General features: G+C 34.6%; 1 protein-coding gene across 5 annotated transcripts in view; it reads left to right on the top strand.

Moving 5' to 3' along the window:
- LOC120623593 (eye-specific diacylglycerol kinase) overlaps positions 1-24,798 on the top strand; it is a 226,070-nt gene extending 201,272 nt beyond the window's left edge. For 2 of the 5 annotated variants that reach the window (XM_039889635.1, XM_039889638.1), the window contains 16 exons: positions 2,979-3,068; positions 3,205-3,334; positions 3,416-3,722; positions 8,698-8,866; positions 10,203-10,419; positions 10,979-11,171; positions 12,613-12,715; positions 14,228-14,418; positions 14,893-14,990; positions 15,469-15,594; positions 15,793-16,078; positions 16,409-16,651; positions 17,611-17,658; positions 18,258-18,321; positions 19,232-19,553; positions 19,962-24,798. In XM_039889635.1, the coding sequence (XP_039745569.1) occupies positions 2,979-3,068; positions 3,205-3,334; positions 3,416-3,722; positions 8,698-8,866; positions 10,203-10,419; positions 10,979-11,171; positions 12,613-12,715; positions 14,228-14,418; positions 14,893-14,990; positions 15,469-15,594; positions 15,793-16,078; positions 16,409-16,651; positions 17,611-17,658; positions 18,258-18,321; positions 19,232-19,553; positions 19,962-20,011 (2,637 nt within the window). In that variant the 3' untranslated portion in view covers positions 20,012-24,798. Of the gene's footprint in view, positions 1-2,978; positions 3,069-3,204; positions 3,335-3,415; positions 3,723-8,697; positions 8,867-10,202; positions 10,420-10,978; positions 11,172-12,612; positions 12,716-14,227; positions 14,419-14,892; positions 14,991-15,468; positions 15,595-15,792; positions 16,079-16,408; positions 16,652-16,749; positions 17,041-17,610; positions 17,659-18,257; positions 18,322-19,231; positions 19,554-19,961 lie in introns of those variants that run through there. The other 3 variants (XM_039889637.1, XM_039889636.1, XR_005658727.1) reach the window with 3 other exon arrangements.
- Positions 24,799-26,658: the final 1,860 nt, after the last annotated feature.

Here is a 26,658-nt window from a genome sequence, read left to right on the forward strand (position 1 = left end):
AGCGGAAACTGCATCATTAAATTATGCAGCTTGCTTAAAATTTTATGAATGAGAATCCCCTTCTTTGAAATTAGAAATTAATTACCTACGTTGAAATTTTTATTTATAAAATATCACGCGAAAGGTAAATTACAAACTATTCTCATTTTTAAATACACAAAGACCATTGCGTCTGCACTTAACGAATTCAGATTTTAATGACTAAATACGGCGAGTGACGCAGTAGTTTGACAGTAATTAGTGACATCAAAAGATGGGTCTAAATTATTAAAGCAGGAAAAATTTCACAAGGCGTATCATTACGGGAGTTCTCAAAGTAAAAAGTGCGGTAGTGCCTGGCATTCAAAATTTTGGTATGATATGTCAAACATTAAGATGTTCCTGGATAACTAATTTTCACATATAGGTATATATTTTTGCTAGCTGTTGCCCGCGTATATAACGCGTTTGAAACGGTGTCTTACCTAATTCCGTAGGAACCATTTGTTTTCTTGGGATAGCCTATGCTACTCTCCGTCCTTTAAACTAACTCTATGCCAACAATCCTGTTGATTGGTTGCTCAGTTAGGGCGTTAAGAGAATACAAACAATAAAACACACACTTTCGCATCTATAATATTAGTAAAGATTTAATTTCCATACCACAAGATACTAAAATAATTTTAAACTTTTATCCATTGCTTTACAAAATGATTCAATGTTACTTCAAATTTAGTTTAGAGTATTTTTCATTCTTAGAAAAGCAAACAGAACCTCCAAAGTTGTTTCAAACTGACCTTTACATAATGTACTATGTCAAATAGAAACAACTTTCACCCTTTCGGGTAACACAATTCCTAAGTGGCATCCATAATAATTATAATATTCGGTCTGCAATTAGGTACCTTAAAACAGCGCACTTTTAGACCTACATTTATGAGACACCTGAAATACTGATTTACTCTCGTCACCCAATAAGCTTGGTCTTCATGGGATAATCTTATTTTGCCTATGCAGTTCCAGTTTTACTTATAAAAAGTATAAATACCAACTTTGATTGCTTTAGAGACAGACGCTACTGGGATAAAAAAAAAAACTGTTACTAACGGTATTACAGGACCGTGAAATGATTTCCTTATTTCCCTCGTACCTACCTTAACGTCAATTATAAAACCAATTTCAAATGATTTAATTTTGCAATATGACTGAAGTAATGTTGAAAAGGAATGTTTTCACAAGATAATGAATATCATCAGACTGTTAAAGTCTCACAGCTGGGCCTTATGTCCAATACGAAAATTCTCCATACTTCTCCAACATAAATTGGCGGAATTTAAAGTGTACTTATGTGCTAATGATTACAGCCGATTAGGGCAGTGGGCACGACACTGTTTTCTGAGTCTAAAGCTGTGGGTTCGATTCCCACAACTGGGAAATGTTTGTGTGATGAACATGAATGTTTTTGGGTGTCTGGGTGTTCATCTGTATTTTATAAGTATTTATCTAGATGGTAGTGAATTTTATATATACGTATATTATATAGGAGCTAGATGGTGACGTGTTTATTTTCGTAGTTTATTTATTTATTTATGATTTCAACGGTTACCGTCGGCCTAACGTGCTTTTCGAGGCTTGGAGTCGGTGCCAATTTTCTACTCTTAAGCTGGAAGAGACAGTGAATCTCTTGACGGAAGTCCCAATAACTGTCAATATTTGGCTCGACCTTTTTTTTATTCCACTACAAGTTAGCCCTTGATTGCAATCTCACCTTCTCGTACGTTGTGACAAAGTCTACGAGTAATAAGGAAACTTAAAAATAGCATGAAATGGTACAAAGCGGAATCGTTGTATGTTATTTGTATGAAGATTCTGTAAGCGTTGCTTTCAAATATCGTACTAAGTAAACTAAGCCTGTAGTAAATAAAGCCATTACTATTCAGAATAGTTTAGTTCAATAACGTATTTCTGTTCGGGTCAGCTTTACTTTTGCCCATAAATTCGAAGTTGAATAAAGGACTTGGCTTTTGCATTAATTTGTAGCTTCGGGCGGATAAACAGAGTGTACATACATAATTCTAGGTAGTTACCCGACGTAAATTACATACTTACATATTAATACAGTACAGCTGTGCTTAATTATCTACAAATTATAGAACCAATTTAAGGGTTTTCCGTTACAAATTCGGCATTAAAGTGACAAACTAGCTTGACATTTACCTATTGTAATTACTCGTGTAATTAATTTTATACTTTCTTCATTGGACAATATTTTATTCGATGTCAAGTCGAAAGTTATTTCGGTCGGATTTAAATCACGCCACTGAAAACTAACTGAGCGTTAAAAATTTAAAATAAGAAGTTAAGGACATAGAAGTCGTCACAGAACCTCAGTTTTTATCATAAGCTATAAGGAAAATATGTTTTTTAATTTATCTATGTAGTTTTAAACGTGTGTCGCCTTACGTAAAGACTCAATTTTGACCTCCCCCAGTGTGAAATTATTAGCATATTTTGGATTGCATGTAACACGAAAAAGGCCACATTCGGTCCCTAGCCATAAAATTAAATCTTCATTTTTAATGACGTGTTACCATATCGCGTACATGGCGCTCGTGATGTTATGAGCGTAAAGAGCTACATTCGGAATTTACTGTAAAATCGTACTTTACTTCTGCAGCTTAGAGTTCATTTTTTTGTATTATTGTAATTGCAATTCATTTTGTATTGCTTTATGACGATTGTTTGCTATTGTGAAGGACAATGACAGAACATTATAGTGTATTTAATCTAGATTTGGTCACGACATGGCAGCTGGTAATATTTATGTGTATAATAATGTCGCTCAGTTCACAATTTTTTAAGTTTTTTAAATTCCAGCGATATTGAATACCACTAATAATTTCTAAAATTGTCCTTCCCATTTATGTGTTTTAATTATTTTTTTGTTTAACATCTGCACTAGTCAGCATGTGTGTTGCATGGTTGTTTTGTTGTGACAGTCATTCCGGCGCCGCTGCTGTGGTTGGTGCCTAACACCCCAAAGATCTGTAGACAAGGCTATTGAATTACATGACGAAATAGAAGATCGTGTGCGTATACCTACTCAGTAGAGCTTTAGCTTAAAGCTTTTGTTTTTGCCATCATTGCTTTATCTTATTTTATTTAAAAAAAATACTTACTTGCTAATATATAAGATTATATGTTCTAAATTTTTTTTTTTTACAGTCACTTCAAGCAAAACTGTCATTTAGTTCTAAAGAAATCGTTGCACTGAGTTGTTCCTGGTGTAAAGATGCCTACCACAATAAAGAAAGCTGCTTTAATTTACAAAGGATAGGAGAAGAGTGTTCATTAGGTATGCCATCACTAATAAATACTCGTAATTTAGTAAATTTATATAAATGGTACTATAATTTGTTTTTAAATACATTTTTAGGTACGCAATCCAATATAATCGTCCCGCCGTCGTGGATTGTGAAACTCCCGAAACGGGGTAGCTTTAAATCTTCGTTAAGAAAATCTCCCAAAAAGAAGAATACAGCGAAAAAAAAGGGGAAGGATTCCAAAAGTGAACAAAAGACTTTTGTAATAAAACCAATTCCAACTGCCAACGTGAAACCCGTGCTGGTTTTTATTAATCCGAAGAGTGGAGGCAATCAAGGGGCGAAACTATTGCAAAAATTTCAATGGCTTCTCAACCCCAGACAAGTGTTCGATCTAACCCAGGGTGGACCAGGACCAGGGTAATAATTTACAATTAATTTATAAAATGACACAAAACACATTTTTTCAACGGTCGATATTCATCATTCATTATGATATCACTCATAATATTTTTACAAATTCATATCTGACAGTATGCTAGGGTTTAGTTTATCGTCTGTGGATCAACCTTCTAATCTAGCACGTAACTTATCGTCACCTTTAAATCTATGCCATAAGACCAGCATACTGATGAGACTTTTCTTAATATATACCGATATTATGACAAAGTTCTGTATCCTACCCTAATTTGCTGCAGACACTAATTTTATATCCGTGAAGGGAGAAACTAATGTACCTACTATCATACCTAACACATAATTATCTTCTTTTGACCAAATCAAAACTCTAGCAAAAGAAAGTTTTTCGAATATATTTGATTTTATGTTCGTATTTTTACGTGAATATTGCTTTTCTAGCAAACGATATGAATGTTGCACTACGATTTTAGTTGTCTGGTGATAATACCATAGTATTCTTAAATAGGCTTATATGGTACAGTCACATTAAAAAAATTTGAGACAATACAGCTTTGCCGAGTTTCAGCTGCATTAGTTTCAGTAATTTCTCAAATCTAGGACTACTAGTTACAGAGATTACCGCATTTCTTATATTCAAAATCTTCAACTTTAATTTATTTTATACCTTTAATGAATAATGCGTGTTTCTTTCTCGTTGCGTTTTATTTTACGAGATAGACATGAACATTTTATTTGTTCCTAAACGTTACAAGCCTTCAGGGAATACAAATATTGTTCTTTTGGGTATTGTGTACCCTACTGTAATATTAACGCAACTTGGACAAAAGGATATTCTTTGAAATGAACATTGGAATAAAATGTAAAACCTATATGTTACTGCTCTATATAATATAAATACAGAGGGAAGGGTAAAATGTCTAAGGCTTTACAAAATTAGTACCTGTTTGATGGGTGGATTTTTTTATAATCCATTGAAATTCATGTGAAAAAGTAAAGTAATAATGTTTTTTTTTGAAAATTTTAACCGGGGGATGCTTCATAATCAATAGTGAGTCCTAAACTGATTTTTATTTAATTTTTGTCTGTCTGTCTGTCTGTCCGGGCATCACGTGAAAACTACTGAAGGGATTTAAATAAAATTTGGCATAGTGTTAGCTGGTATTCCGGGTCAACATATAGGATACTATTTATCCCGATAAACAATAAGTTTCCTCCGGGAAACGGGATGAAGATTTTTATCAATTTTACTTGATAGCACCGTTAAATTTGAACCGATTTTAATACTGTGTTTAAGTGTATACTACCAAGCATGTACTGTCTAATTTTAATGGAGATCTTAAAAATATTGTGGGAGATAAAGGACATAACTCTTCACAGATAACAGCAAGTTGCACGGCAGCGATCGAATGCATGCGTACCATCCTACTGATATTATAAATGCGAATGAAATAAAATAATATAAATATTAAGCTTGATTATATACCTGCAAATTTATTTTTAAATTATTCTAATTGAATCTATCGCTTAGAAGTTTCGCCGCGACGACGGGTCGCGAATAACATAGTTTGGAAATAAAACTGGACTTGGTAGGAGTTTCTAGGTTTTTTTTAATATATTAAAACGATTTGGTGCAGACGAAGTTGCGCGGGTTAGCTAGTCCTAAATTTATTTTTGGTATTTTAAACATTGGCAATAAGAGATTTTTTTTTTAATTGCGTTGTTATAACTGTATCTTTTATGTATATTGTTAGGCTTTATCTGGCAACACTTTACGTAATGGTAATTGCTTTTGTGTCTCTTCCACACACTGCGCCAAATCTAGGTAATTACTCTGGATTTAAACCTACTCTTACTAACTAGATTTTGTAACCAATTTCTCCTATTCCTTTAAATTTATTTAGTTTTTCAATTCACTATAAGTGTACTTTATCATCATCATCACATAAGGCCCCGGACTCCTCCCACAATGAGAAGGGGCTACTTTATACCTCTCAGGTATGCTGGTTTCCTCACGATGTTTTCCTTCACCATTGAACCAGTGATATTTTAATTACTTAAAACGCACACAACTTAGAAAAGTTAGAGGTTCGTGCTGCGATTCGAACTTGGCCACCCGAAAGTGAAGTCAGACTCCTACCCAATTCGCTATCACCCCTTCATAACTGTACTTTATAAATATTAATGAAATAAAAACAATGTTATGAGGATAATAATATGATGAAATTGAAATTTCACACCCCAAATATTTATAACAGTTAATTTTACAAACCAGCTGAAATAGACAATTTTAAAATTTTCATTTTCGTAATTAATTAAAATAAAAATTACTGATGGTTACCTAACTCATTTTACCCACCTGGGGATGGATTTTGGAAAAATCCTTTTTAAGTGTATGAACGCCACGTATCAAAATTTGCTCTTTTTTCTTTATAAGTTGTGAGTTAGTGTCAGTTAGGGCACTGTTTTAAGGTAAAAAAATTAATGATCACTTTGAAGAAAAAGGTTCCATATTTGTCTATCTTTTTTTCCTCAGCTAATTAAAAAACAAACTTAAACAGAAAATGCAATAAGAATAAAAAGTTGAGTAGCCGTAAAATCCACTTAATCTAAGTAAGTTTTGCTACGCTTTAGCAATGCCATCTCAAGCAGCTAATACTCACTAGTGCCTGAGCTTTGATCGTTTCACAAAGACTTTTGCGTTTAAGTGTTCCCACTTTCATCTGGCGCTAAAGGGAATTACCACAAAGTACAACATTATTCACTTGCCAACTTGGATTGTGTCATTATGAAAAAAGTTAGGCGCATTTAATGTTCGCTTAAACATAAAAGTGGAGAATTAAACTTTTGAGAAACTCTTGGATAGCTGTACTAGAGTAAAATTATTTTATTTAAATATTTCAATCTCGTACAGAGTTTAGTTATATATAGACTGCATTATATTTCGAAAAATAAAACACTTCGTTCTTGTAACGACAGCAACGTCATTACTATGAACTTAAGAATATACCAGTTCCGTATTAAAGCACTTATTATAGACTAGTAGGGCAAAATAATAAATTTTAATAAAAACAACAAAGTAAAAAATTTTGGAACGCTTTACATTAATCACTGAACGTTATCTCCAGCATAATGTTGCAATAGGTAGGCAATGGGCGATATATTTTGTAATGGCAGCTATACAATGTTAATTCTATTCAGAAAGTTGTATGATGTTGGTAGGGAAATATTCCTTTCATGTTTCATACGCTGTCACAAACGCAATGGGCTATCTGATTAAAATTTCCAGGGGTTGAATTTATTCAGAGCGATTCTAAAGGAGAAATCGGCAAGATCATATTTTGTAAACTGATCATATTTTGTGAACTGGAAATTGAGAGGCAAATATGGTGAAATTAAATGCGTCTATACCTACTTGAAATAAAGAAAATGGCGTTGACTATTTCCAACTCCTCGTCTTTCCATTATTAAAACCGCCATGTCTCTCTCTCTCTCTCTCTCTCTTATTATCACGGGAAACACCATGTAGTGTAGAACCGTAGTAGGATGAACAGTAAAAGTGACCAAATTTTTATTATTACTATTATTTATTTTCACAACACATTTATTATAAATAATTCGAATATAAGTTATAAAAAAACTAAACAAGTGCAATCTACGTGTGGCAACGGTATTTTAAAGTGAAAAATTATTTGGCGAGGTAGGAATAATCAGCTGTTTTAAAAATGTTTCAATTGGTCTTTAAATTTTGATTGCTATTATAATAAACTACAATTTTGAATGTTGCCTGGAGATACTTTATATCCGAGATTAAACGAGTAGCCCGTAGGATTATAAAAATACACCACAAATAAGTACCTACTAAGAAAAAGTTGATTTTTAAGAAATGATTTTCTGCAAATCAGGTAAGTAAAGGCTTGAGACTACTGCATTCTTGTCGAGTTTGTGTATACAAGAATTTTGAACAAATATGCTCGAGCTTGCCGTGCCACCTTGTGTAGGTAGACATAAATATGCGCAAGGCTTGTGTAGGCGACAAGATCTTTAGCAAACTATTTTGTGACGGTGTTCTTGTACAAGTTGGTATTGTTTATTAAAATCTTACTAACATATTCGCTGTCCCCGCCGTAAAATTTGGTAAGTGCAAAAAGTTAAATTTACAGTCAAAATAGATAAACTAATATTTACGGTAACCTTATGTAAAAGATGTTATTTTATAAACGCTTGAGTTATTTTTCAACCAAAATAGGCATCATATTTATCATCATTGCAAACCGATCAACCGACTTCTGGGCACAGGTGTCTTCCCAGAATATGAAAGATTTGAAATCCACCTGCTGCTGAAATCCGCTGGTAAAGCGGGGATTGGTAGAATAGAAACACTAACATTATGGAGAACTCTTTGGCCTGCAGGTTTGGCCAGGCCTGTCCGATGTTTTCCTGGACCGTTAAAAAAGTGATATTTAATTGCTTTAAACGCACAGAACTTCAAAAAGTTACTCTCAGCCCGATGTCCTAACCAAAAATTACTAGGGGTAATTTCACGTCCTGAAACAATGTTACAATAGAAAGCAAATTATGGTAATAGTGGATTACCATACTATTCGCCGGGGATGTCGATATCGATATTATTACTAACGCGAATAATATTGCCCACAATGCAGCCACTCAATGCATCTGCACTCCAACAAATTTAGCAGTTGCAATTGTTTGAGTATACAGAAACTGCAGAATCCTCAGAACGAGGCCCTAGTACGTAATCAAATTCTAAGTTAAAATTAAACTGTCGTGGCTCTTTTATATGAGATTTTTTTATGAGGTCAATGCATCAGTCTAATTTGAAAATTATTGGGATGTCTATTTATAGGCTTATAACATGCTCAGACACATTGTTAGAACGAGTGAACCGCGGCGAACAGTAAAAAAAAAATTTTTTGTAGCAACAATGATGAAGAAGTTATAAAAACATTATTTTCAGGTTAGAGATGTTTCGCAAAGTACACAACTTGCGGGTACTGGCATGTGGTGGCGACGGGACAGTGGGCTGGGTTCTAAGCGTACTGGACCGCATCGGATCGCGACCAGCGGTGGGCGTGCTGCCACTGGGAACTGGCAACGACCTTGCAAGAGCGCTCGGCTGGGGCGGGGTAACTCATTCTTTTTCTTAGTTTTCTCAGTACTTTTATCCCGTTAATTCAAGTGTTACGAATGTTTTTACAAGTACCTAGTCTGTGATTTGTCGATGGGTTTTGTATTACCAATGCGACATGGTACAGAATTCAGTTTATTTTCAGTCTCGAAACAACTATTAAATAGTTTTATATTTAGGCTGTGATTTTGATTAGTGGTGTCCAATCAAATAAATATCTATGTTAGGTTTAGCTTTGCGTACATAAAGTTATCATTTTTGACTATTTAATAATAGTTTATAAATAGATTTCGTACGAAATAAGATCAATACTTTCGCCTTTTCGTAACTGGTTGTTATTCCACTATCAGCCTATTAGTCTGCTTTAGGCCTCCTCCCACATAAGATAGAGCATAGACCGACCATGGTGCTCCTATGGGGTCAACGGGCTTTAACGCCTATACTAACTATTTGTGATAATAACTGCGACCAACGATGCTCAACGTGCTCCCCGAGGCACAAGGATTGACACCGCCTATTTCTTAACTTCGACCTGATACTGAAAATTATTTTAAAGAAAAACATAATACCTAATAATAGCCTTATCCGAAATTGGAACCAAAAACCTCGTAACCCTTAGTTGAACATGCTAACCACCAGACCGACAAACCAGGGTAAAATTATAATCTATAACAATAAAATGGAGAAGAATAATTGCGTGTTCGCATTTTAGATTAAACACATGGAACAAATCATAGCAATCAGTGCAACAATAACTTTTATAAATACACACTTGTGTTTAACTCAAAATATTTTTATTTATCCCTCACACGTAATAAACATTCAATCACTCTCATACGCTCACGCTTATTGTGTAGGTGTGTGGAACACCTACACATTCACAATAAGATCTTTATTTTAATTTTGATTGGTTGAAGAGTGAAGTCCCTATTTTCAGAGATTTAGTTAACTCTAGTTCGTAGTTCGACAATGGCGCCAATAAAGTCGTTTTCATAAAATTTCATATTTAAGTTAAATTGTAGTTTATAATTTGCTTTATACTGTAATATGATGTTTTGTTCATCATCACATCATCACTTCAACCCATTACCGGCCCGCTAGTGGTGGGAGAAGGGGTTAAGACCGTAATCCACCACGCTGGCCCAGTGCGGATTGGTGGACTCGACACACCTTTGACTCCACACACATTATGTAAAACTCTCAGGGATGCAGGTTTCCTCACGATTTTTTCCTTCACCGTTGAAGCAAGTGATATTTCGATAACTTAATGATGATTTGTTGTGTAATGACAAAATTTTTTTTTTTTTTTTAATGTCTATTATCATTGTTTGAAGGGATATGAAGATGAGCCGATTTCAAAAATATTGGCTCATATCGGTGAGAGCGACACCGTGCTACTGGATCGCTGGCAGTTGAAGGTCGAGCCGAACGAGGCGGCCTCGGGTGAAGACACAAGCAATGCTAAACCGGAGTTGCCGCTCAATGTTGTCAACAATTATTTCTCTTTCGGCGTCGATGCGCATATCGCTCTCGAGTTTCATGAAGCGAGAGGTAGGTTTACCTATGTAATAACTGACTGACTATTTGAAGTGGTACTATTTTAAAAGTCTTATTATGTTGATCTATCTGGCGCAGTGGTGAGAGTTTTTGTTATGTGGGAGGTCCCGGGTTTGATTCCCGGCAATTTTGAGAATTTTAAATTTCATTAATTTCTGGTCTACTGGGAGCCTTTAGGACGTTACTAGCTGCCTTACTGACAAAGCCGTGCCACCAAGATATTTTGTGATTGAGGGTTGCAATGCCGCGTTGACCGATTACGGGTAACTATGGGTTTAATATAACTGCCATACCCCTAAAAGACTACCATCTTAGACTTACCAGCAGGTAAAATTGCAGTCAAGTGCTAACTTATAATGGAATATTTAAAAAAAAACGCGCTCGTTTAATCCAGTTCAATACCTTGTTGGGCATTCAACGAATGTCCTTTTTTAAGGCCTCTCAAAGGTTTGAAAATAATGTATAAGTCCCAGCTATTAAGGCGACGCGAATGTACTAGATAATAATTTTTGATTACAATTCACTACGATCTAACGGGTCAATATTGTTTTAGAGGCACATCCAGAGAAATTCAACTCTCGCATAAGAAACAAGCTTTTTTACGGCACCGCTGGTGGCAAAGATCTCATGCAGCGCAAATGGAAGGGTCTCGCTGAATTCGTCACAATGGAGTGCGATGGGAAAGATTATACACCTGTGCTTCGAGAGCATAAAGTACATGCAATTGTTTTCTTAAACATTCCAAGGTACATCTGGCAATATTTATATCACATTTATACCAATATTAGTAACCGGGTAACCAGTTAAAAAATTACAAAATACTAATCTTAATTCGTAGCTGGTAAAGAATAGGTAGCTATGTAGACAAAACGGATATAAAACAAGGCACAGGAAAGATACTGCATTGGTTAGTCATTTTGTATTTCCTGGGAAGTGTACAGCTGTACATTTGTTCCTTTACTTTGGTTGGCCCCAACTTGCAAATAATAGCTATCGATTCCTGTGTAATATTTGTTAAAATTGAATACGATAAGTATATAAATAAATAAATAAAATACTTTTATTGTTCCATAAAAATTACAACATATACGAGTTAACTAGAATAAATGGAAAGTGTTAAATTCCCTTTACTTGCTACAATAAGCGCGAGTTCCTCTACGCGGGCAATGTCGTTGTCAACCGCAACTATATTAAAGCAGTAGGGAAACTACGAACAAACGTTCGAAACAGCACACTCGATCAGATGTACGCACTGACGAGGCCTCAAAACTGGTATCGCTGGTTTTTAGTCGGGGGTATCGTTGTAGCCCTGACTAAAGACCTGATAGTGTAGGTTATTATTTTAACAATCGGAACTAGTTCCATACTACTGGGCTAATGCTGTGTGGTGACGGCAGATTCCCACGGGTGTTTTACGTGGCGAGTAGGGGAACATAACGGGCAGTGGCGTACTAGTAATAACTCTGTGCTAGTAATAACATCAACTGAGGTCACCTACCCGTCAACCCAGCGTGGTGATTATGCGGCCTTTAGTCCAGCAGTGGACTTTTATAGGCTATCGATGATTATTTTGATGTTTACGTGAGCAAACTGGCAGCGCATGCAAGTTACGCACGTTATAAATAATATAATTTATTATTCCTTTGTAAGCGCATTGCAAATGTTTGCGCTTGGCAGTCTATAAAACGCCGGCAGGTATTTGAGCATATAATGTAGTGTTTGCGTATGAAGTCATTCAAACAAATTCAATACCAAAATCATGCTCCGCCGCCCCTAATTAGCTGGTATACGAATACGTATAATATGTTTCGTAATATTTTATAAATAGGTACCTACCTACGTACTTTTTATAATAAGCACGCCTTACAGTGGGGAGCTAGTTAATACATCCAATACCTATTAATCCATTTGCATAAAAACAAACTAAATAAAGAATATTTTAATAAATAATACTGAAAAAAATCAGTGTATTAAAATCACCCTGTCGTGAATACAAACGATACGCCCATTTATTCTAGCGGTTAAATATTCGAATTGATGTTATCATCTAATCAATAAAGCCCCTATTTTAAAGACTGGTAAACTATAACATGAACAACAATTGAGTGGCTGATGATTTAAGACTATCATACAGTCATTGTGTAAGTTCATATAGCAATAATGTAGTTTACACGAATATATTTTTAGCTACGGGGGTGGAACTCACCCTTGGAACAAGTCGGGAGGAACTTCCGAGCCCTCGACTGAAGATGGTTTAATAGAAGTAGTAGGATTGACCACATATCAATTGGTAAGTACTTTTTCAATAATCATTAAGAATAAAATTTACTGGCCTTCATTGTCTTAAAGCAAAGCATAGATAGGTTATCATTTTACATTTGTATATGCAATGTATTCCATTACATACGGGCTAGGTTAAGTACGAGTAGGTGCCCTAACCCTTTTAAACACAAGAAGATGTTTGCTTAGAAATTCATCTCGGTTTTGACATTAAAGTACATTTAGAAAAAAAAAGTATCTGCCCAATATTAATATATCCAAAAAATAAATCTAATGTACGTACTCGTATATCTGATGCGAAAATGTGTAATGTCTGAGATTACATCTTCCCTAATCAGAGGTTCTATTCTAAAACTGAACTACCAATAGATGTGCATTCACTTAGGGAATCTTAACACTTAAACAAAGCAATGACATTCCGCGTGTAGCCATCGACGTAATCCTATCGCAGTGTCCCAGGGTTCTGCAAATTTCTCTAATGCCTGTATCGTATATACGATACTGTTCGCATTCCATTAAACGCCATAATGCTTTTGCACTACCCAGTCTAATACATTTATGCCGTAGTATCTATTTGTACGCTCTAATCTTAGACTATAGTGCCTTCCATTCCATTTCTATTTTTATCACTGGATTTTCCTCCTTTGGATTTGGACCATATAAAGTAAGCAGTGTTCGATTTTAAAATTTATTATAAATACATCTTTAAACTAAGATACTATACATATAGATTTACTGAAAATAATTTTTAAACTCGTTTGAATCAGTAAGAACGTTGTATAGGAAATTTTGAGAAATCTTAGTGATCTTAAATTTAAAATTTCTGAAGAATAGCAAAATTACCGAGAACCTGAACCTGTCATTCACCAATGGAATGTATTTAGCAAAAACTGAACCAAATAATGCTCCATCAATACCCGAACACTTTGGTTTTGTTAAGAGCTACGATCAGGGATTGTTGGTGTCGCGCAATTTGGTGTATTACATGTATTCTTTTACTCGCAATTTAAGGACAGTCATAATATATTGACTGTCCTTAAATTCCGTGTAACTGGCTTAAAGCACATAAAGTTCGATAACTTGTAGCTGACTTAGAACAAATGCAAACTCACGTTCAAAACAGGATCAAAGAATCTCAAAAATACAGTAATCTGTGGTAGTTTGTCAATATGGAATTGTTGAAAACAGTAAAATAAAATGATTTTAACAGATTTAATCAAAATAAAAAAAAATCTTTATCGAATTGGCTCCTATGCAATGTTCATACTTTTTACTTTGCATCTCTGTACGGTAATTTATGGTGCTTGCTTCATTCGTCATCCCAAAATAAAGGCAACGAGTATTCCAAACTTGCCCTAATGACTAGAACAGTAGTACATTTATTCCTTTCCTTTCAATTATTTTTAGTATCTATTCTAGTAACGGAAACACCAATTCTCATCGTGAGCGTATAAACACAATTGTTTCAAGAAACTTCCTAGTCAATCCTACGCTAAACTAATTATATTTTCCCATTTACTAGCCATTATTACAAGCTGGCGGTCACGGTACATGCATCACTCAATGCAAAACTGCTAAGATCGTAACCACCAAAGTAATTCCAATGCAAGTTGATGGAGAGGCTTGCAGACTCGCGCCCTCGGTCATCACATTGTGCAGGTTAAACCAGGCAATCATGCTTGCTAAGAAGAAGCCTGGAAGAGTATTAGCCCCGTAAGTCAAATTACAATCACATAACTAGATTGGTAGAAATCATGTCTTTACGAGCACATATGCCTTTTTACTAGGATAATAATATAAAACGTTTTAGGACTTGTTTACTATTGAATATATCCAAGCATATATTTTTAGAACAATTCAGTCAGCAGCCTAACTAGCATCCGACTGTTCGGCACAGAGTTTCTCTTTATAAAGAGAAAAGAAAAAGCTTCTACAGTATATTTCACTGTTTCTTCTTCAACTTATAGAAAATTAAGATTGTAATCAGGTGGTAATGTGCAGGGCTTAGCATGTTGTCTGAGAATGGGGGAAATTTTAACGCTAATTTAGACCTCAAATGTTACTATTTTTGGTAAAAAGCTATCGACTGATTTGTAGTGACACAAAGCAATCTCACTTCAAAGTAATTTATATCAAAAAAACAAAAACATTAAAATAAAAAAACTTACAATTTTTTTTTTGCTTCAGCCTAGCGACAATGGATAAACTGTCACTCACCGTTAATCTCATAACGATGGTTGACTATGAGCGTCATCATTACGATAAAGAACTATTAGCTAAAACAGGTAAAAACAGATTCTATTTATTTTGTATAAGACAGCACTAACTCAAATTACTGCAAACATAACATTTCTTCTCCTTTTTATTTCTACTAAGCCTCACACTGCGTCGTAATGTACTTAATTTCCTTTCCTACTGCGACACTCAAAGCTAGTAAGATAAATAAAACTTGTTGTACCTATTGTATCTTTTGTGTAAAAATATTGTACTTAACACAAGTTACCGTGTGCAACTTGAAAGTTCCCGAGTTTTTATATACAGCATTATATTATATGAGAGTCTCACTCATTAATGCAAAGAGATATTGTAGATAATCGAAAACGATACAACGATGCAAATTGTATCTGTCTAATTATATAAAACAAAATTCTACAACATTTACTGTTAAATTATATCTTGTTCAAAATCAAGCACGTAATGATCAGTTTTCCGTGCTTCGTTGGCGCGTTATTGATATCGATTGATACATTATATTCATTCCAGCGGAACGGATCGGCACTTTGGAAGTGAACCCAGCAGCTGACTTAGAACAAATGCGAACTCTCATTCAAAACATGATCAAAGAATCTCAAACATACTCGAATCTTGTTGACTGGTGGTTCGTCGACTGTAAGTATTATTCATTGATTATTTCCGTTTCTTTTTTATCCAGATTGATTATATTGATCCTGTTATTAATTTAAATGTATATAAGCTTCCCTTATTTAACATCATGTTCCAATAGTCCTTACCATATTCAAATATCATTTTTGTATACTTTAGACGCAATACAGAATTGTTAGTGTTTAAATATGCTTTATATTTTAGCTGTGACAGCTGAACGGTTCTTTCGAATCGACAAAGCTCAAGAGAACCTCCACTATCCTACCGACATCGGACATGAAAACATTTATATCCTCGACGCGGCACCACTCACTCCTGATACTGAATCAACGGTTCACCCTGACACCACCGCAACAGCGTCTTTAGATCGTACCGGGCCATCAGTGTCTCTAGACACAACCACAGGGCTATCGGTATCGCTGGACATATCACAAAGTGTGGACACTCCCAGTGCCGGAGTTTCTTTGGATGTTCCAGAATCACATGCTAGGTGAAGATATTATTATTTCTCTGCATTAATAATATGTATAATGTTTTTCAGTTCAATGTCTGTTTCAGTTTCAATAGATTGCCAGTCGTGATCAGTATGTATCACTGCATACGATCATGATACTTTTAGAAACATATTAAATTATATTATTTTATCTACCATTTACAAAGACTGTAATTTTTACTTTTTTTTATTAAGTACTTTAATTAAAGTCTAAACTTTCTTTCCTCAAAAGCTTTCTTCAGATTCCAATATTTTTAATTTCAACCAAACCTTTGTTCCACGTGAAAAAGATACCTGAAAGTATTAAGGAATCTCATTGATTCACAGCGAATCGGGGTTAGGGAGCCCAGCGCGAACCTCAGAGGAAATGCTATCGCCACAAACGCCGCCATCAGGAATGCAGTCCCAGTCCACGCCTTCCGCCCCAAGAATATCCGTCCTGCCATCATCCAAAACATCGCCTCATCCCCCTAAAATACCATCAATACAAGACAACTCCCCACCCCTCTGCACTAGTCCTCCAGTCAAAGATCTGCAAGCTAATCGCGAATCTATTGCACGGTTTAAAACGTAAGTATTCTTAAACTGTTAGTGATAACCACAGATTTTGATATCTATGGTAACATAAATACACAATAATATCTTACTAAATCTTTCCTATCTTCTAGGCTCGAACGCAAAACAAGGACTGTATACTTGATAGATTTATGAATACTAAAAAGCTAACATAAAGTTTACCTGTAGTTTTGTGTTATATAAGCTACTGTATATCTACATAATTTATGTCTAAAAGCATTCTCCTTAGATGTTAGGTATGATGCTTTTCGCAACGCTTTTATAACGCGAATATTATTACGACTGTGTGTAATGTTAGGCCATATCATCAACAGCCTACATAATCCTCCTATCTTTTTTAAAAGACTTAGTTTAACTGTACAAATGCTGGTTTGTGGTCTTAGGTAACGAACTTTTTTGTAATATTTATATAAGCTACAGTGTGCCTATTTATATATATTATATTATCTATGTTAATGAAACTAGAGCAACGGAATTTTGGGTTACTACTATTATGTGGTGTTAGTAATTACCATCATGTCCGACACAGGACCCTCTGAAACATAGGGGGCGGGTAAAAGCTAAATTAGGACTTCACCAGCACAATCAAGACTGAATAGATAGATACCTATGCCGCACCACCTTCCGTATTTTAACATTAGTATATTTTTTAATTTTAGTACATTATATAGAGTGTTCATATGAGTAGATTTATTTTTACTTGAATATTTTCAGCTAAACCATTACTTACGACTATAACTTCCATATATTCCATCGCAGTTTCGCTCTAGAGTGGATTTTTTTTATAAACTTCTTTTCGAGGTTTACTACTAGGTGTACTAGTAAATAGTACTAGTTATACTAAGTATGATTGCTTAGCTTGCACCTCTGTACCTGTCTGTTGATCTGTCTGTAGCTTCAAGACACTATCAATTATCTGCACTACTTTCTCTTCTTCTTCTTATTGCATGCAGCGTTCACGAAAAGTTGTTTGGATTTGACCAAGAAGTTTTGGGATGTAGGTGAGATATATTTAATTAGACAATTAAAAATTAAAATACTTGGATACTTCTAAGTAGGAACTTATACTTACCTAAAACAAAGGTGGACCCTGATTGTATTCGACATTTTATATCATACGTCACAAATTGAATTTTGAAGTACGCTAAGTATTCGAAAGTTCAATTTGTAACGTAAATTTATTTAGTGGAGACTTCGATCCCTAATAAATAATCAGTAAATTATTCAAGACTACAGACCTAGATTTTAGTCTCGTACAGAATTAGAGCTTATATCAGACCTATCTACCTGGAGTTAATCCGCATATCTAGTTCTCACACTATTTGTAGAAAATTATTTTGATTGTGCCATCTTATATTTTATATATTACCGGACGGTAAACCTGAGAATAACAGAAACAATTTCTGGGGAGTCATCTTCCATTATTGGGACACTGGAATTGGCATTTATCTACTTACTGACGTGGAATTCCGCCTATTTGTCACCCTCCGAGTTGATAGAATGCTTTGAATTACCATAGCTTTGTAAATCTAAAGTACAACACTAATCAATGTCAAGAAAATACAAAACAACGAGCGTTTGAACTTCAATATTGTTCCAGAAATTTGTTGGAGAAAACAACTGACGCGCTACTGAAGGCTGCAAAAGTGGGCGATTTGAAAATGGTAAGAGCTTAAACTAAAGCCTAAATAATTGCTTAAATTATATTTAATTTAAAATAAAATGAGTTTTCAGAAAATCTCCAGTTTTCTGTGCACTTATGATATAGGTTCGGATATGTATGTATTGTGTGATTGCCCGCGGTGCGTCGGTGCGGTGAGTAGGTAGGAGCTCGATAATTCGGGGGGCCGAGTTCGAATCCCAGCTCTTCGAATACCTCTAACTTTTGTAAGTTATGTGCGTTTTAAGTGATTTAAATATCACTTGCTCCAACGGTGAAGGAAAACATCATGAGGAAACCTGCATGCCTGAGAGTGCTCCGCGCAGTTCTAATCCGTACTGGACCGGCGTGCGGTTTTAACCTCTTCTCATTGTGGGAGGAGACACAAGCCCTGTAGTGGGCCGGTAATGTGTGTATATGATGATGTTGATGGTAATGTACCTTTAAGCTGAACTAGGGTTTAAGATAAAACTCTGTGCACTGTGCCTGCACTACTGTGCAATCTCAACAGAACTTTTTTTATAGAAATCCTATGATACAACATATGTACTTAGGTTATGTTCATTTTAACTTGATGGTACGTAGAAAACCATCGGCTGTAAACAAAGCGGAGTATGGGAGAAGACGACCTCGAAAGTGGACACAGGGCAGTGTCCATCAACATGAGGTCTACACCTCATGTTGTACGTTACGACGTCAACCTACGTTTGAAGCCTCAAGGACCAGTAATTTCGCCGAAAACCTTACTAACCTTTAGACACAGCAATGCTACTTGGTGGCAGAAATAAGCATATCGGTAGTACTATACCATTCGAGTACTGTCAAGAAAAGCTACTACTCAAATTCATCAACTCAATATAAGGTGATACTCCTATATCCATCAAGTACACTATCCCCAATATTTTATTTTTTAGATGAAAGAGCTTCACGCGTCTGGCTACTCGCTGCTGTCAATCGACGCCAGCGGGCAGACGGCGTTGCACATCGCAGCCCGCTACGGAAACAAGGAGATAGTGAAGTACCTGATCGCAAGTGCCCCATCTGCGATACTCAACATGCGTGACAACGAGCGGGGGCAGACAGCGTTGCACAAAGCCGCAGCGCACAAGCGGCGAGCTATATGCTGTATGTTAGTGGCTGGCGGGGCTTCGCTGACGCGGCAGGATCACGCCGGCCTGACGCCGCGCCACCACGCCCTGAGAGCAGAGGATCACGACCTAGCGGCCTATTTAGAAAGTAAGTATTATATTTCATCTGATTTCCAACAATACATCTTGATAACGACTAACGCCCAATAATTAATCTGATCCCAAAATCTTCAGATGGCAAATTCAATTTTGTGATCTACAGGGAAAAGTAGAAGAAGGATAGCACTATTACATTAAATCTGCCATGTAAAGATTTTAATAGATTATTCATTGCACCGTCGAGTCTCTGAACAAGAAGTGTATGGCTAACTCACTCTTGTTTTGACGGGGACGTGAGAAATCTTCTTAGATTCTTTGACGCGCAGTACTCACATTAATCTTGAACAAGCTCCTTAAAGCTTGATCTAGAATTAACAGGTTTTTGAGCTTGTTGACTAGCTTAATAAGTCAAGGGGGAAATTTTTTAATGTAAAGTTTTGAAATGTTTTTTTTGCAGGCCAAGAACATTTTCAATTGGTGTCAGAAGATTTAGAGACAGCTGTGTGAGAGGAAGACAAAATAATGATAAATCAAAGGCAATATCAAAAACGGAAACTTTTAAGGTCCAAACTAAACTTTGAAATAATGACTCTAATATTTTTAAATTTTTGTGTAGGTACTCAAGCACCAAAGTGATATTGAGAATTTCAAATTATAGTATTTATCGCTTAAATATATTTCCATTAAAGTGATTTAGATTTATAAATAATCATAGATCTTGTTTCTAATTATAATAAGGTTCTGAGAATCAAAACTCATTAGAATTACTATTTATCTATACAATAAAATGTATAATACCTATTTCCTTTTAATCTACTGCACATAATATGACCAAAGTAATAGACGATATTTTTCTAAATAATACAAAATATTTAATTTTTTTCATAATATTGGAACTGCTTTTTACATAATCTACGTCAGTTATTAGAAATTAATATTCTTATTGTGTGGCAATAAGAGAGGTCAGTGTGAATACCTAAATCGCACTTCATAATTTCACGCAGTATTACATAATATGTTAATGAGTGGTTATGACATTATGTGCACATTTTTTTTAAATATAATAAATAAATGTGTGTAAGTGAATATTACGACTTATAGAACTTATTCACTTTTCATCCAGAATTGGAAAACTGTTAACTGAATGAAATATTGCTATTTCGCGAACCGTCCAGTCGCGCGTTAGTAAATTTACGAAAATTTTCATTGAAATGTCTATAAAGTTGGGAACTAACTTTATAGACATTTCAATGATAACCTATAATGTTCCTGTAAACGGCATTGGCTTCTGAATATTTTCTTGTTTATATTTTCTTTATGAAAAAAAAGATAAAAGCTACCTAACTGGACAAAAGCGAAAAATAGTACATCCAGAATTGCGCATATTAAGAAACATACTTCCACGATAAAAAACTTCTAATTTTATGTGTTGTCATGTGCCGGAACCGTTATAAAGGTAAGGCGCTGGAACAGCTTCACGCTTACTTGGTCTCATATCAAACTCCCGAGTAATTTCAATAACTTTTGTTGTACTTATGTTGTTTATAACTACTCAAGAACCGTGGTATTTAATCAAATATTTTTAAAAAGTAAAAAAAAATTCAATTCAATAATTCAGAGGAGAAAGGTGATTCTAATCGCCAGTTTAGCACCGATTATGTCCGATCGAATCAAAAAAAGCAGTTATGTTTCTTAATTAAGAAGTAATATTTTCTGAATAAAATGCTTGTGACATGTGTAAGAATGAATGGCTATATATATATGTAGTTCCATTTTTGACTACGGAATTTTGAGATGATCTTTACGGTGGAAGCTTTATAGCAATGACCTGACATCGCAATTTTATCAAAGTAACATCTAAATCTCCTAAATGTAAGTATTTAATATTATTTCAATTACTTTGGAATCTGAGTTAACATTTTTTATTTGTTGGAAAGAACTATCTACGTTAAAATAAGCCTACAGTTCTGCCCACATAACCAACCAGTTTAAAAAAAACATTCTAGTAGTACTCATGCGTGTCAAGTCTAGAAATTCATGTGTTTTTCCGTAGATACCTTTCCTAAATTACTCAGTGAGAGAGTTTAATGTATGCCGCATACCGCAGCTTTGCTTATTTGACAACCAAGTTTAATGTATTCTTATAAGCCTTCTGCATTTTATTGAACATCGGGGGGGAATTTTAGCATAATATCTTGCACGGTCATCTGGATCCATTTCAATTTTGCTACATCCACGCGATTGAGTTTTCTTTGTTGATAAGTATTGAAGCCCGTCATATCTGATTTTAGACCACTGGAGGTTACATACACTCTGAGCTCATTAATTATTATCCTAGTCCTGCTTGAAATTATTGGTATTCGAAAAGGCATAAAGTCAAAAAAATATTTTTTTTATATGTCCACTTGTGAGAAGTACTTACTTATGGAAAGGATTCACGCATTACGATGATGTCTATAATTTTTTTTTTACCTCATTCGCCTACACTATAAAATGACGAAAAAGCTGCTTAGAGGTCTCTACGAATTATTTATATCCTCTTTGTACCTTTAACATAGTGTCTGTATCTTCTTTGATCCATACCTATTAACCCGGCTTATATTATGCATACGCCTCAGTTTGCCTTCATCATATTGACCGAAAGACTTCCACTGTTGGGCAAACTATTTTCCATAGTCCGTAATCGACTACTTTGAGCTTTGGCAAAAGTAACTGAAAAGTCATTTGTCAATTGACAAGCAACTTTATTATATAACGAAATATACTTACTTCTCTTTTAGGTATCGTACATTTTAAAAGCTGGCAATTTTGGTAGTGCTTTAGAATATGTTATTTTTATCAAAAGGTTCACTCGATCTCTCATTACGACTGGATATAGATTTTTTTAGGAGTTTCTATACGCCATGATCTTGTGCTGCTAGTATCGAGTTTCTTCCTGCGACATGCGACCTGCGACTGCGACTGAGTATTTTGTAATTCGCATGATCAATGATTAGGTTTAGTTATGTCACGTGTAGAAAGATGATAGGATTGACGGAATACTTATAATTGCGTGTAAATTAATGCGTCTTGCCTGATATATAATATTTTACTAGCAGCTAGGTTCAGTGTTTATTAAACTAAATTAATATTTTCATTGCATTTTATAATTAATTTACTGGACCTATCCACTGTTATCGGTGTTTTTATATTCTTCATAAGTAGTTCTTTGAGTCCAATAAGCAGTTAATTCTTTAATTCTAGGAAACAACTCCGATTTTAACTTGTAGGTTCGTTCATTTTTGAAAAACCATGAATTTCTGAACTGAGTTTTGTGATCCATCTCATTTACTTTCCTTTATTAATTCATTCAATTTATTCCAAAAATATTTTAACAATCCTGATCAACGTGTCACAGTTAAATTAGCAACTTACAAAACAAGCAATTCTGAGTTAATTCCTATACATAAAGGAAAGCCCGAGTTGGAACTTCCGCCCATAAATAATACTCTTTCTATCCTAATTAGTGTTTATGCGAACCAACACTCAGGCATTCTACGGTGGATAACACGTATGCGGCACGGTACATAGAAACCAAATTATGTATAGCAGCGTACCAAATTATGTGTTCAGCATACTGAACTGAACTGAAGGGAATAATATCAGGTTTGACAATTGACTATAGTTAATAACATAAAGACTATTAACCATAGTTAATTCTACTCGAATGAAAATAAATCAACCTCGTACTTATTAAATGTCAATAGAAAACAAAAGGATTTAAGTATACACTTTAATGAATAACCACTAACAAATATAAACCCAAGAACAGAATCAAATCGAAGCGAAGAAAATTTATATTTTTCTGATGTCTATTAAAGTATTTAAGAAGAGGTGGATCAGTGTCGCGAGTGCATCAGTGGTCGTCAGTTTGTGCAAGTCACACGAGAAAATGCCTCCGAAACATTTGAATCGTCTAACATAGACACCGAGGCATGAATGATTAATTTAAAAAAAAAAATTGTTTCTTATTACAACTAACCTATTATTTCAAAATTTATGCCGCTAAAATAAGTTTCCTTGTGTAATTAGGTATTAACTTTAACTAGAACTAATATAAAAATGTTTACTATATACAAAATATTATTGGCATCTGCTTAACCAAAATACGACTATGTGCATCTATTTAGTAAAATTAAGGTTGTATAACTACTCGTAAGTGTGTGTAAATATTATTGGTTTGGTTTTATTCGATTATTCTTTCTAGCTAAATTATAGTTGATTAAAATGTACATTATACTTACTAAGCAAGCCTTATTACTTAAATCAACTTAACGAATTGTTGTGTTTTACTGTTGTAAGAAGATAGTAATGTACTCTTGGCAATAATTATGCCTATTCAATAGCGTTGTGTTATGCCTGTTCGTCGTAACCATGCGTAAAAAATAATGAATGTTACTAGGTTACTAGGATCTACGATCTCGGTACTTCAGATTTATATATTTAAATGTCATGTGCATTTGTATGTCATGTCAGTACCCTTTACTTCTAAAGTAATTTTTCTTTTCTATTTACTAGGTAAGTATTCAATTAAATTTTTCCATCAACTTTTGAGGGGCACAGAGGGGACAAAGGAATTTCACTTATAAAAATTATGTACTCCTATAACTTGTAAGTAGACATTATCCAATATAGCGTGTATCTGTAGATCTGCTACATGAACCTTATCGGTAAATTGTCTTTGAAGGCCAAAGTCCATATCAACAAGGCCTTCGCAGCTTCGTGCCTTTACGAAGTTTCAAAACTTATATGAAACAACTTATATGATTATTATTATAAATCTGTTTCGAATGTTCACTATTCCCACGTACCCTTTGTATGCACTTGTGTTACATCCATTATCGTCTAATGTAATTTAAGCGCCCACTAATACTTCAACAATTGAAAAAAATATTTAACGTAGCCACCAGTGCAGCTTGAAGCATATCCTAATTATCCACCCCTAACTGCTACTTTACCACCAATACCAAACGTGCGGGTGCATAAAAATCTGAGTTCATATAGATTATGTATAATGCTAAAAAACGCCATCGCATGTTTTTCTAAGATTAATTTTCCTTCTCGGAATAATCTCCTAGAATGTACTTAACGTAGTTTTAGGCTGGCTTGGTAACGGTGGCTTGAAACATTTGCTGTAGCCACCAGTGCAGCGAGGACGGTCGGTTATTTCAAATGTAAGTTGTAACGCATCTACTAAATATAAAAGATGTGAATTTAAAATGCATATAAAAATTTTCGGAACCGACAGGATTTGAACCTGCGACTCTCGGAGAGCCGTAGCTTAGTTGGTGAAATTGGTCAAGCCGCGATTGCCCGAGAGTCGCAGGTTCAAATCCTGTCGGTTCCGAAATTTTTTTATATGCATTATAAATTTATAAAATTGATAATTCCTCCAAGTGTAGGTAAAAACACTAATAAAAAAAATTATAAAAGTATAAAAGATGTGTTTCCACCCCAAAAGGCCACCTTTCCACGCCACTTCTGTAATTAATTTACAAGCGGGTTCATAATAAGGATTTTGTCAAATTAAAAATGCGTCATTTGTTTTTTTATATTCGTTTACATAACTTGTAACAATGTTCCACTGGCACTTATATCTATAATATTTACTTAGGATACAGTAGATTGTCCAATCCCACAGGTTTTTTTTGAGATTAACCTATGAACTTCGTTCTCTTGCACCCAGAGCTACGCTTCATCCAAACTTATAAGCACTGCATCCCTATAAGATTTTAAGAATGCGTGTTAAAGGTGGATTTTTCAATTTTATGTGACCTACTTTTCTGGTTCCTACCCTGTTTAAAATGTGCACCCCACTGTTTTCACCGCTCGTCTATCTGGTGAAAATTCATCAACGCATTCAAAATAGGTCTTGCGCATTCCTTATTGTAAATTAAACTTTTACAACACGTTAATTTCGTAAAAGTTCACTCTCATGTCTGTAGGCATAGTACAAGATTTTCTCGCTCGCAATCGAGGCGTTCTCGAGTATCGAAAACTTGAACATTAAAGCTTAAATTTGCCTAAATTTCTGCAGCTAGAGCTTTTGGCAGAGCGTGTGAGCGAGCAAATCTTGTACTAAGCCTAGTGAGCATTGACGTCGACGCGAATCAATATTAAAACGGTTACCCGGCTCGTGATCCAGTATTGCTTATCGAATAGGTGCGAGTTGTATTTACGACGTTTGTTATCTCAGCGATGATTTCATCGATCACTTGTACAAGTAGTCTGATTGATGTTTTTATTATTATGACTGTTGCAAATACCTCTACGTATGTACTAGATGTACCTTATAGTTTAAGTGTTTAACGAATTTATTCGTTCTACTCGCTAGTAAGCGAACAATGAAAGACAAAGCTGTGAGAATTTTGATCTTAATGTAAAAAGTAAGTTCATTTATCGTAAGCGCGATTGTACACCTTAATACAATGAGTATCAATATATCTACTTTATGTCGTTGTAGATAGATTCGAGTTTCATGTTGTCCAGTTTTTGTTTGAGATCATTTGGCGAAATTCACTTTCAAAGAAGTAGAAATTAGCCTAAATAACTTTAAATGTAAAGAATAAAATAATTTTCAAAATCCAAGCTCGTGGATTTTTTTCGAATAGCTTAGCATTTAACTTTTATTTAAGAAAAATTACAGTGTTAAAAATAGTTTTTAACTTTTGAAGGTAACTTGTATAGCAAATGCATAAAAACGACTACACTATGTACCTAGTACTTAAATTTTTATAATTATAAAAACGAAAAAATTTTGAAATTCTTTCAAAGATAATAAATAATAAATTTGAAAATTAATTGATAAAATTTGGATTTGCAAAACTAATTACGGAAGTACCTCTAAGTTTTACAAATCCATATGCGCTTTACTTATAAACGTTAATTGATTTAAAATAACTGGTTAATTATCAGCAGGTAAAGTTATGACTAGTATTAACGTTTATGAGTAATACTTACATATTATATGTATCAGGTTCAACTAGGTAGGTACTTGATACATATAATAAATACTTAAATATCTAGAAAAATTGATATATTTCTACAATAGGTATCTAATAATAACTACAGTCGAAATCTTATGAATTTTACGAAATGTCTCTATTTGTAACTCT

Source organism: Pararge aegeria, chromosome 5 (assembly GCF_905163445.1).
Source record: "Pararge aegeria chromosome 5, ilParAegt1.1, whole genome shotgun sequence".
NCBI classification, from domain to species: domain Eukaryota; kingdom Metazoa; phylum Arthropoda; class Insecta; order Lepidoptera; family Nymphalidae; genus Pararge; species Pararge aegeria.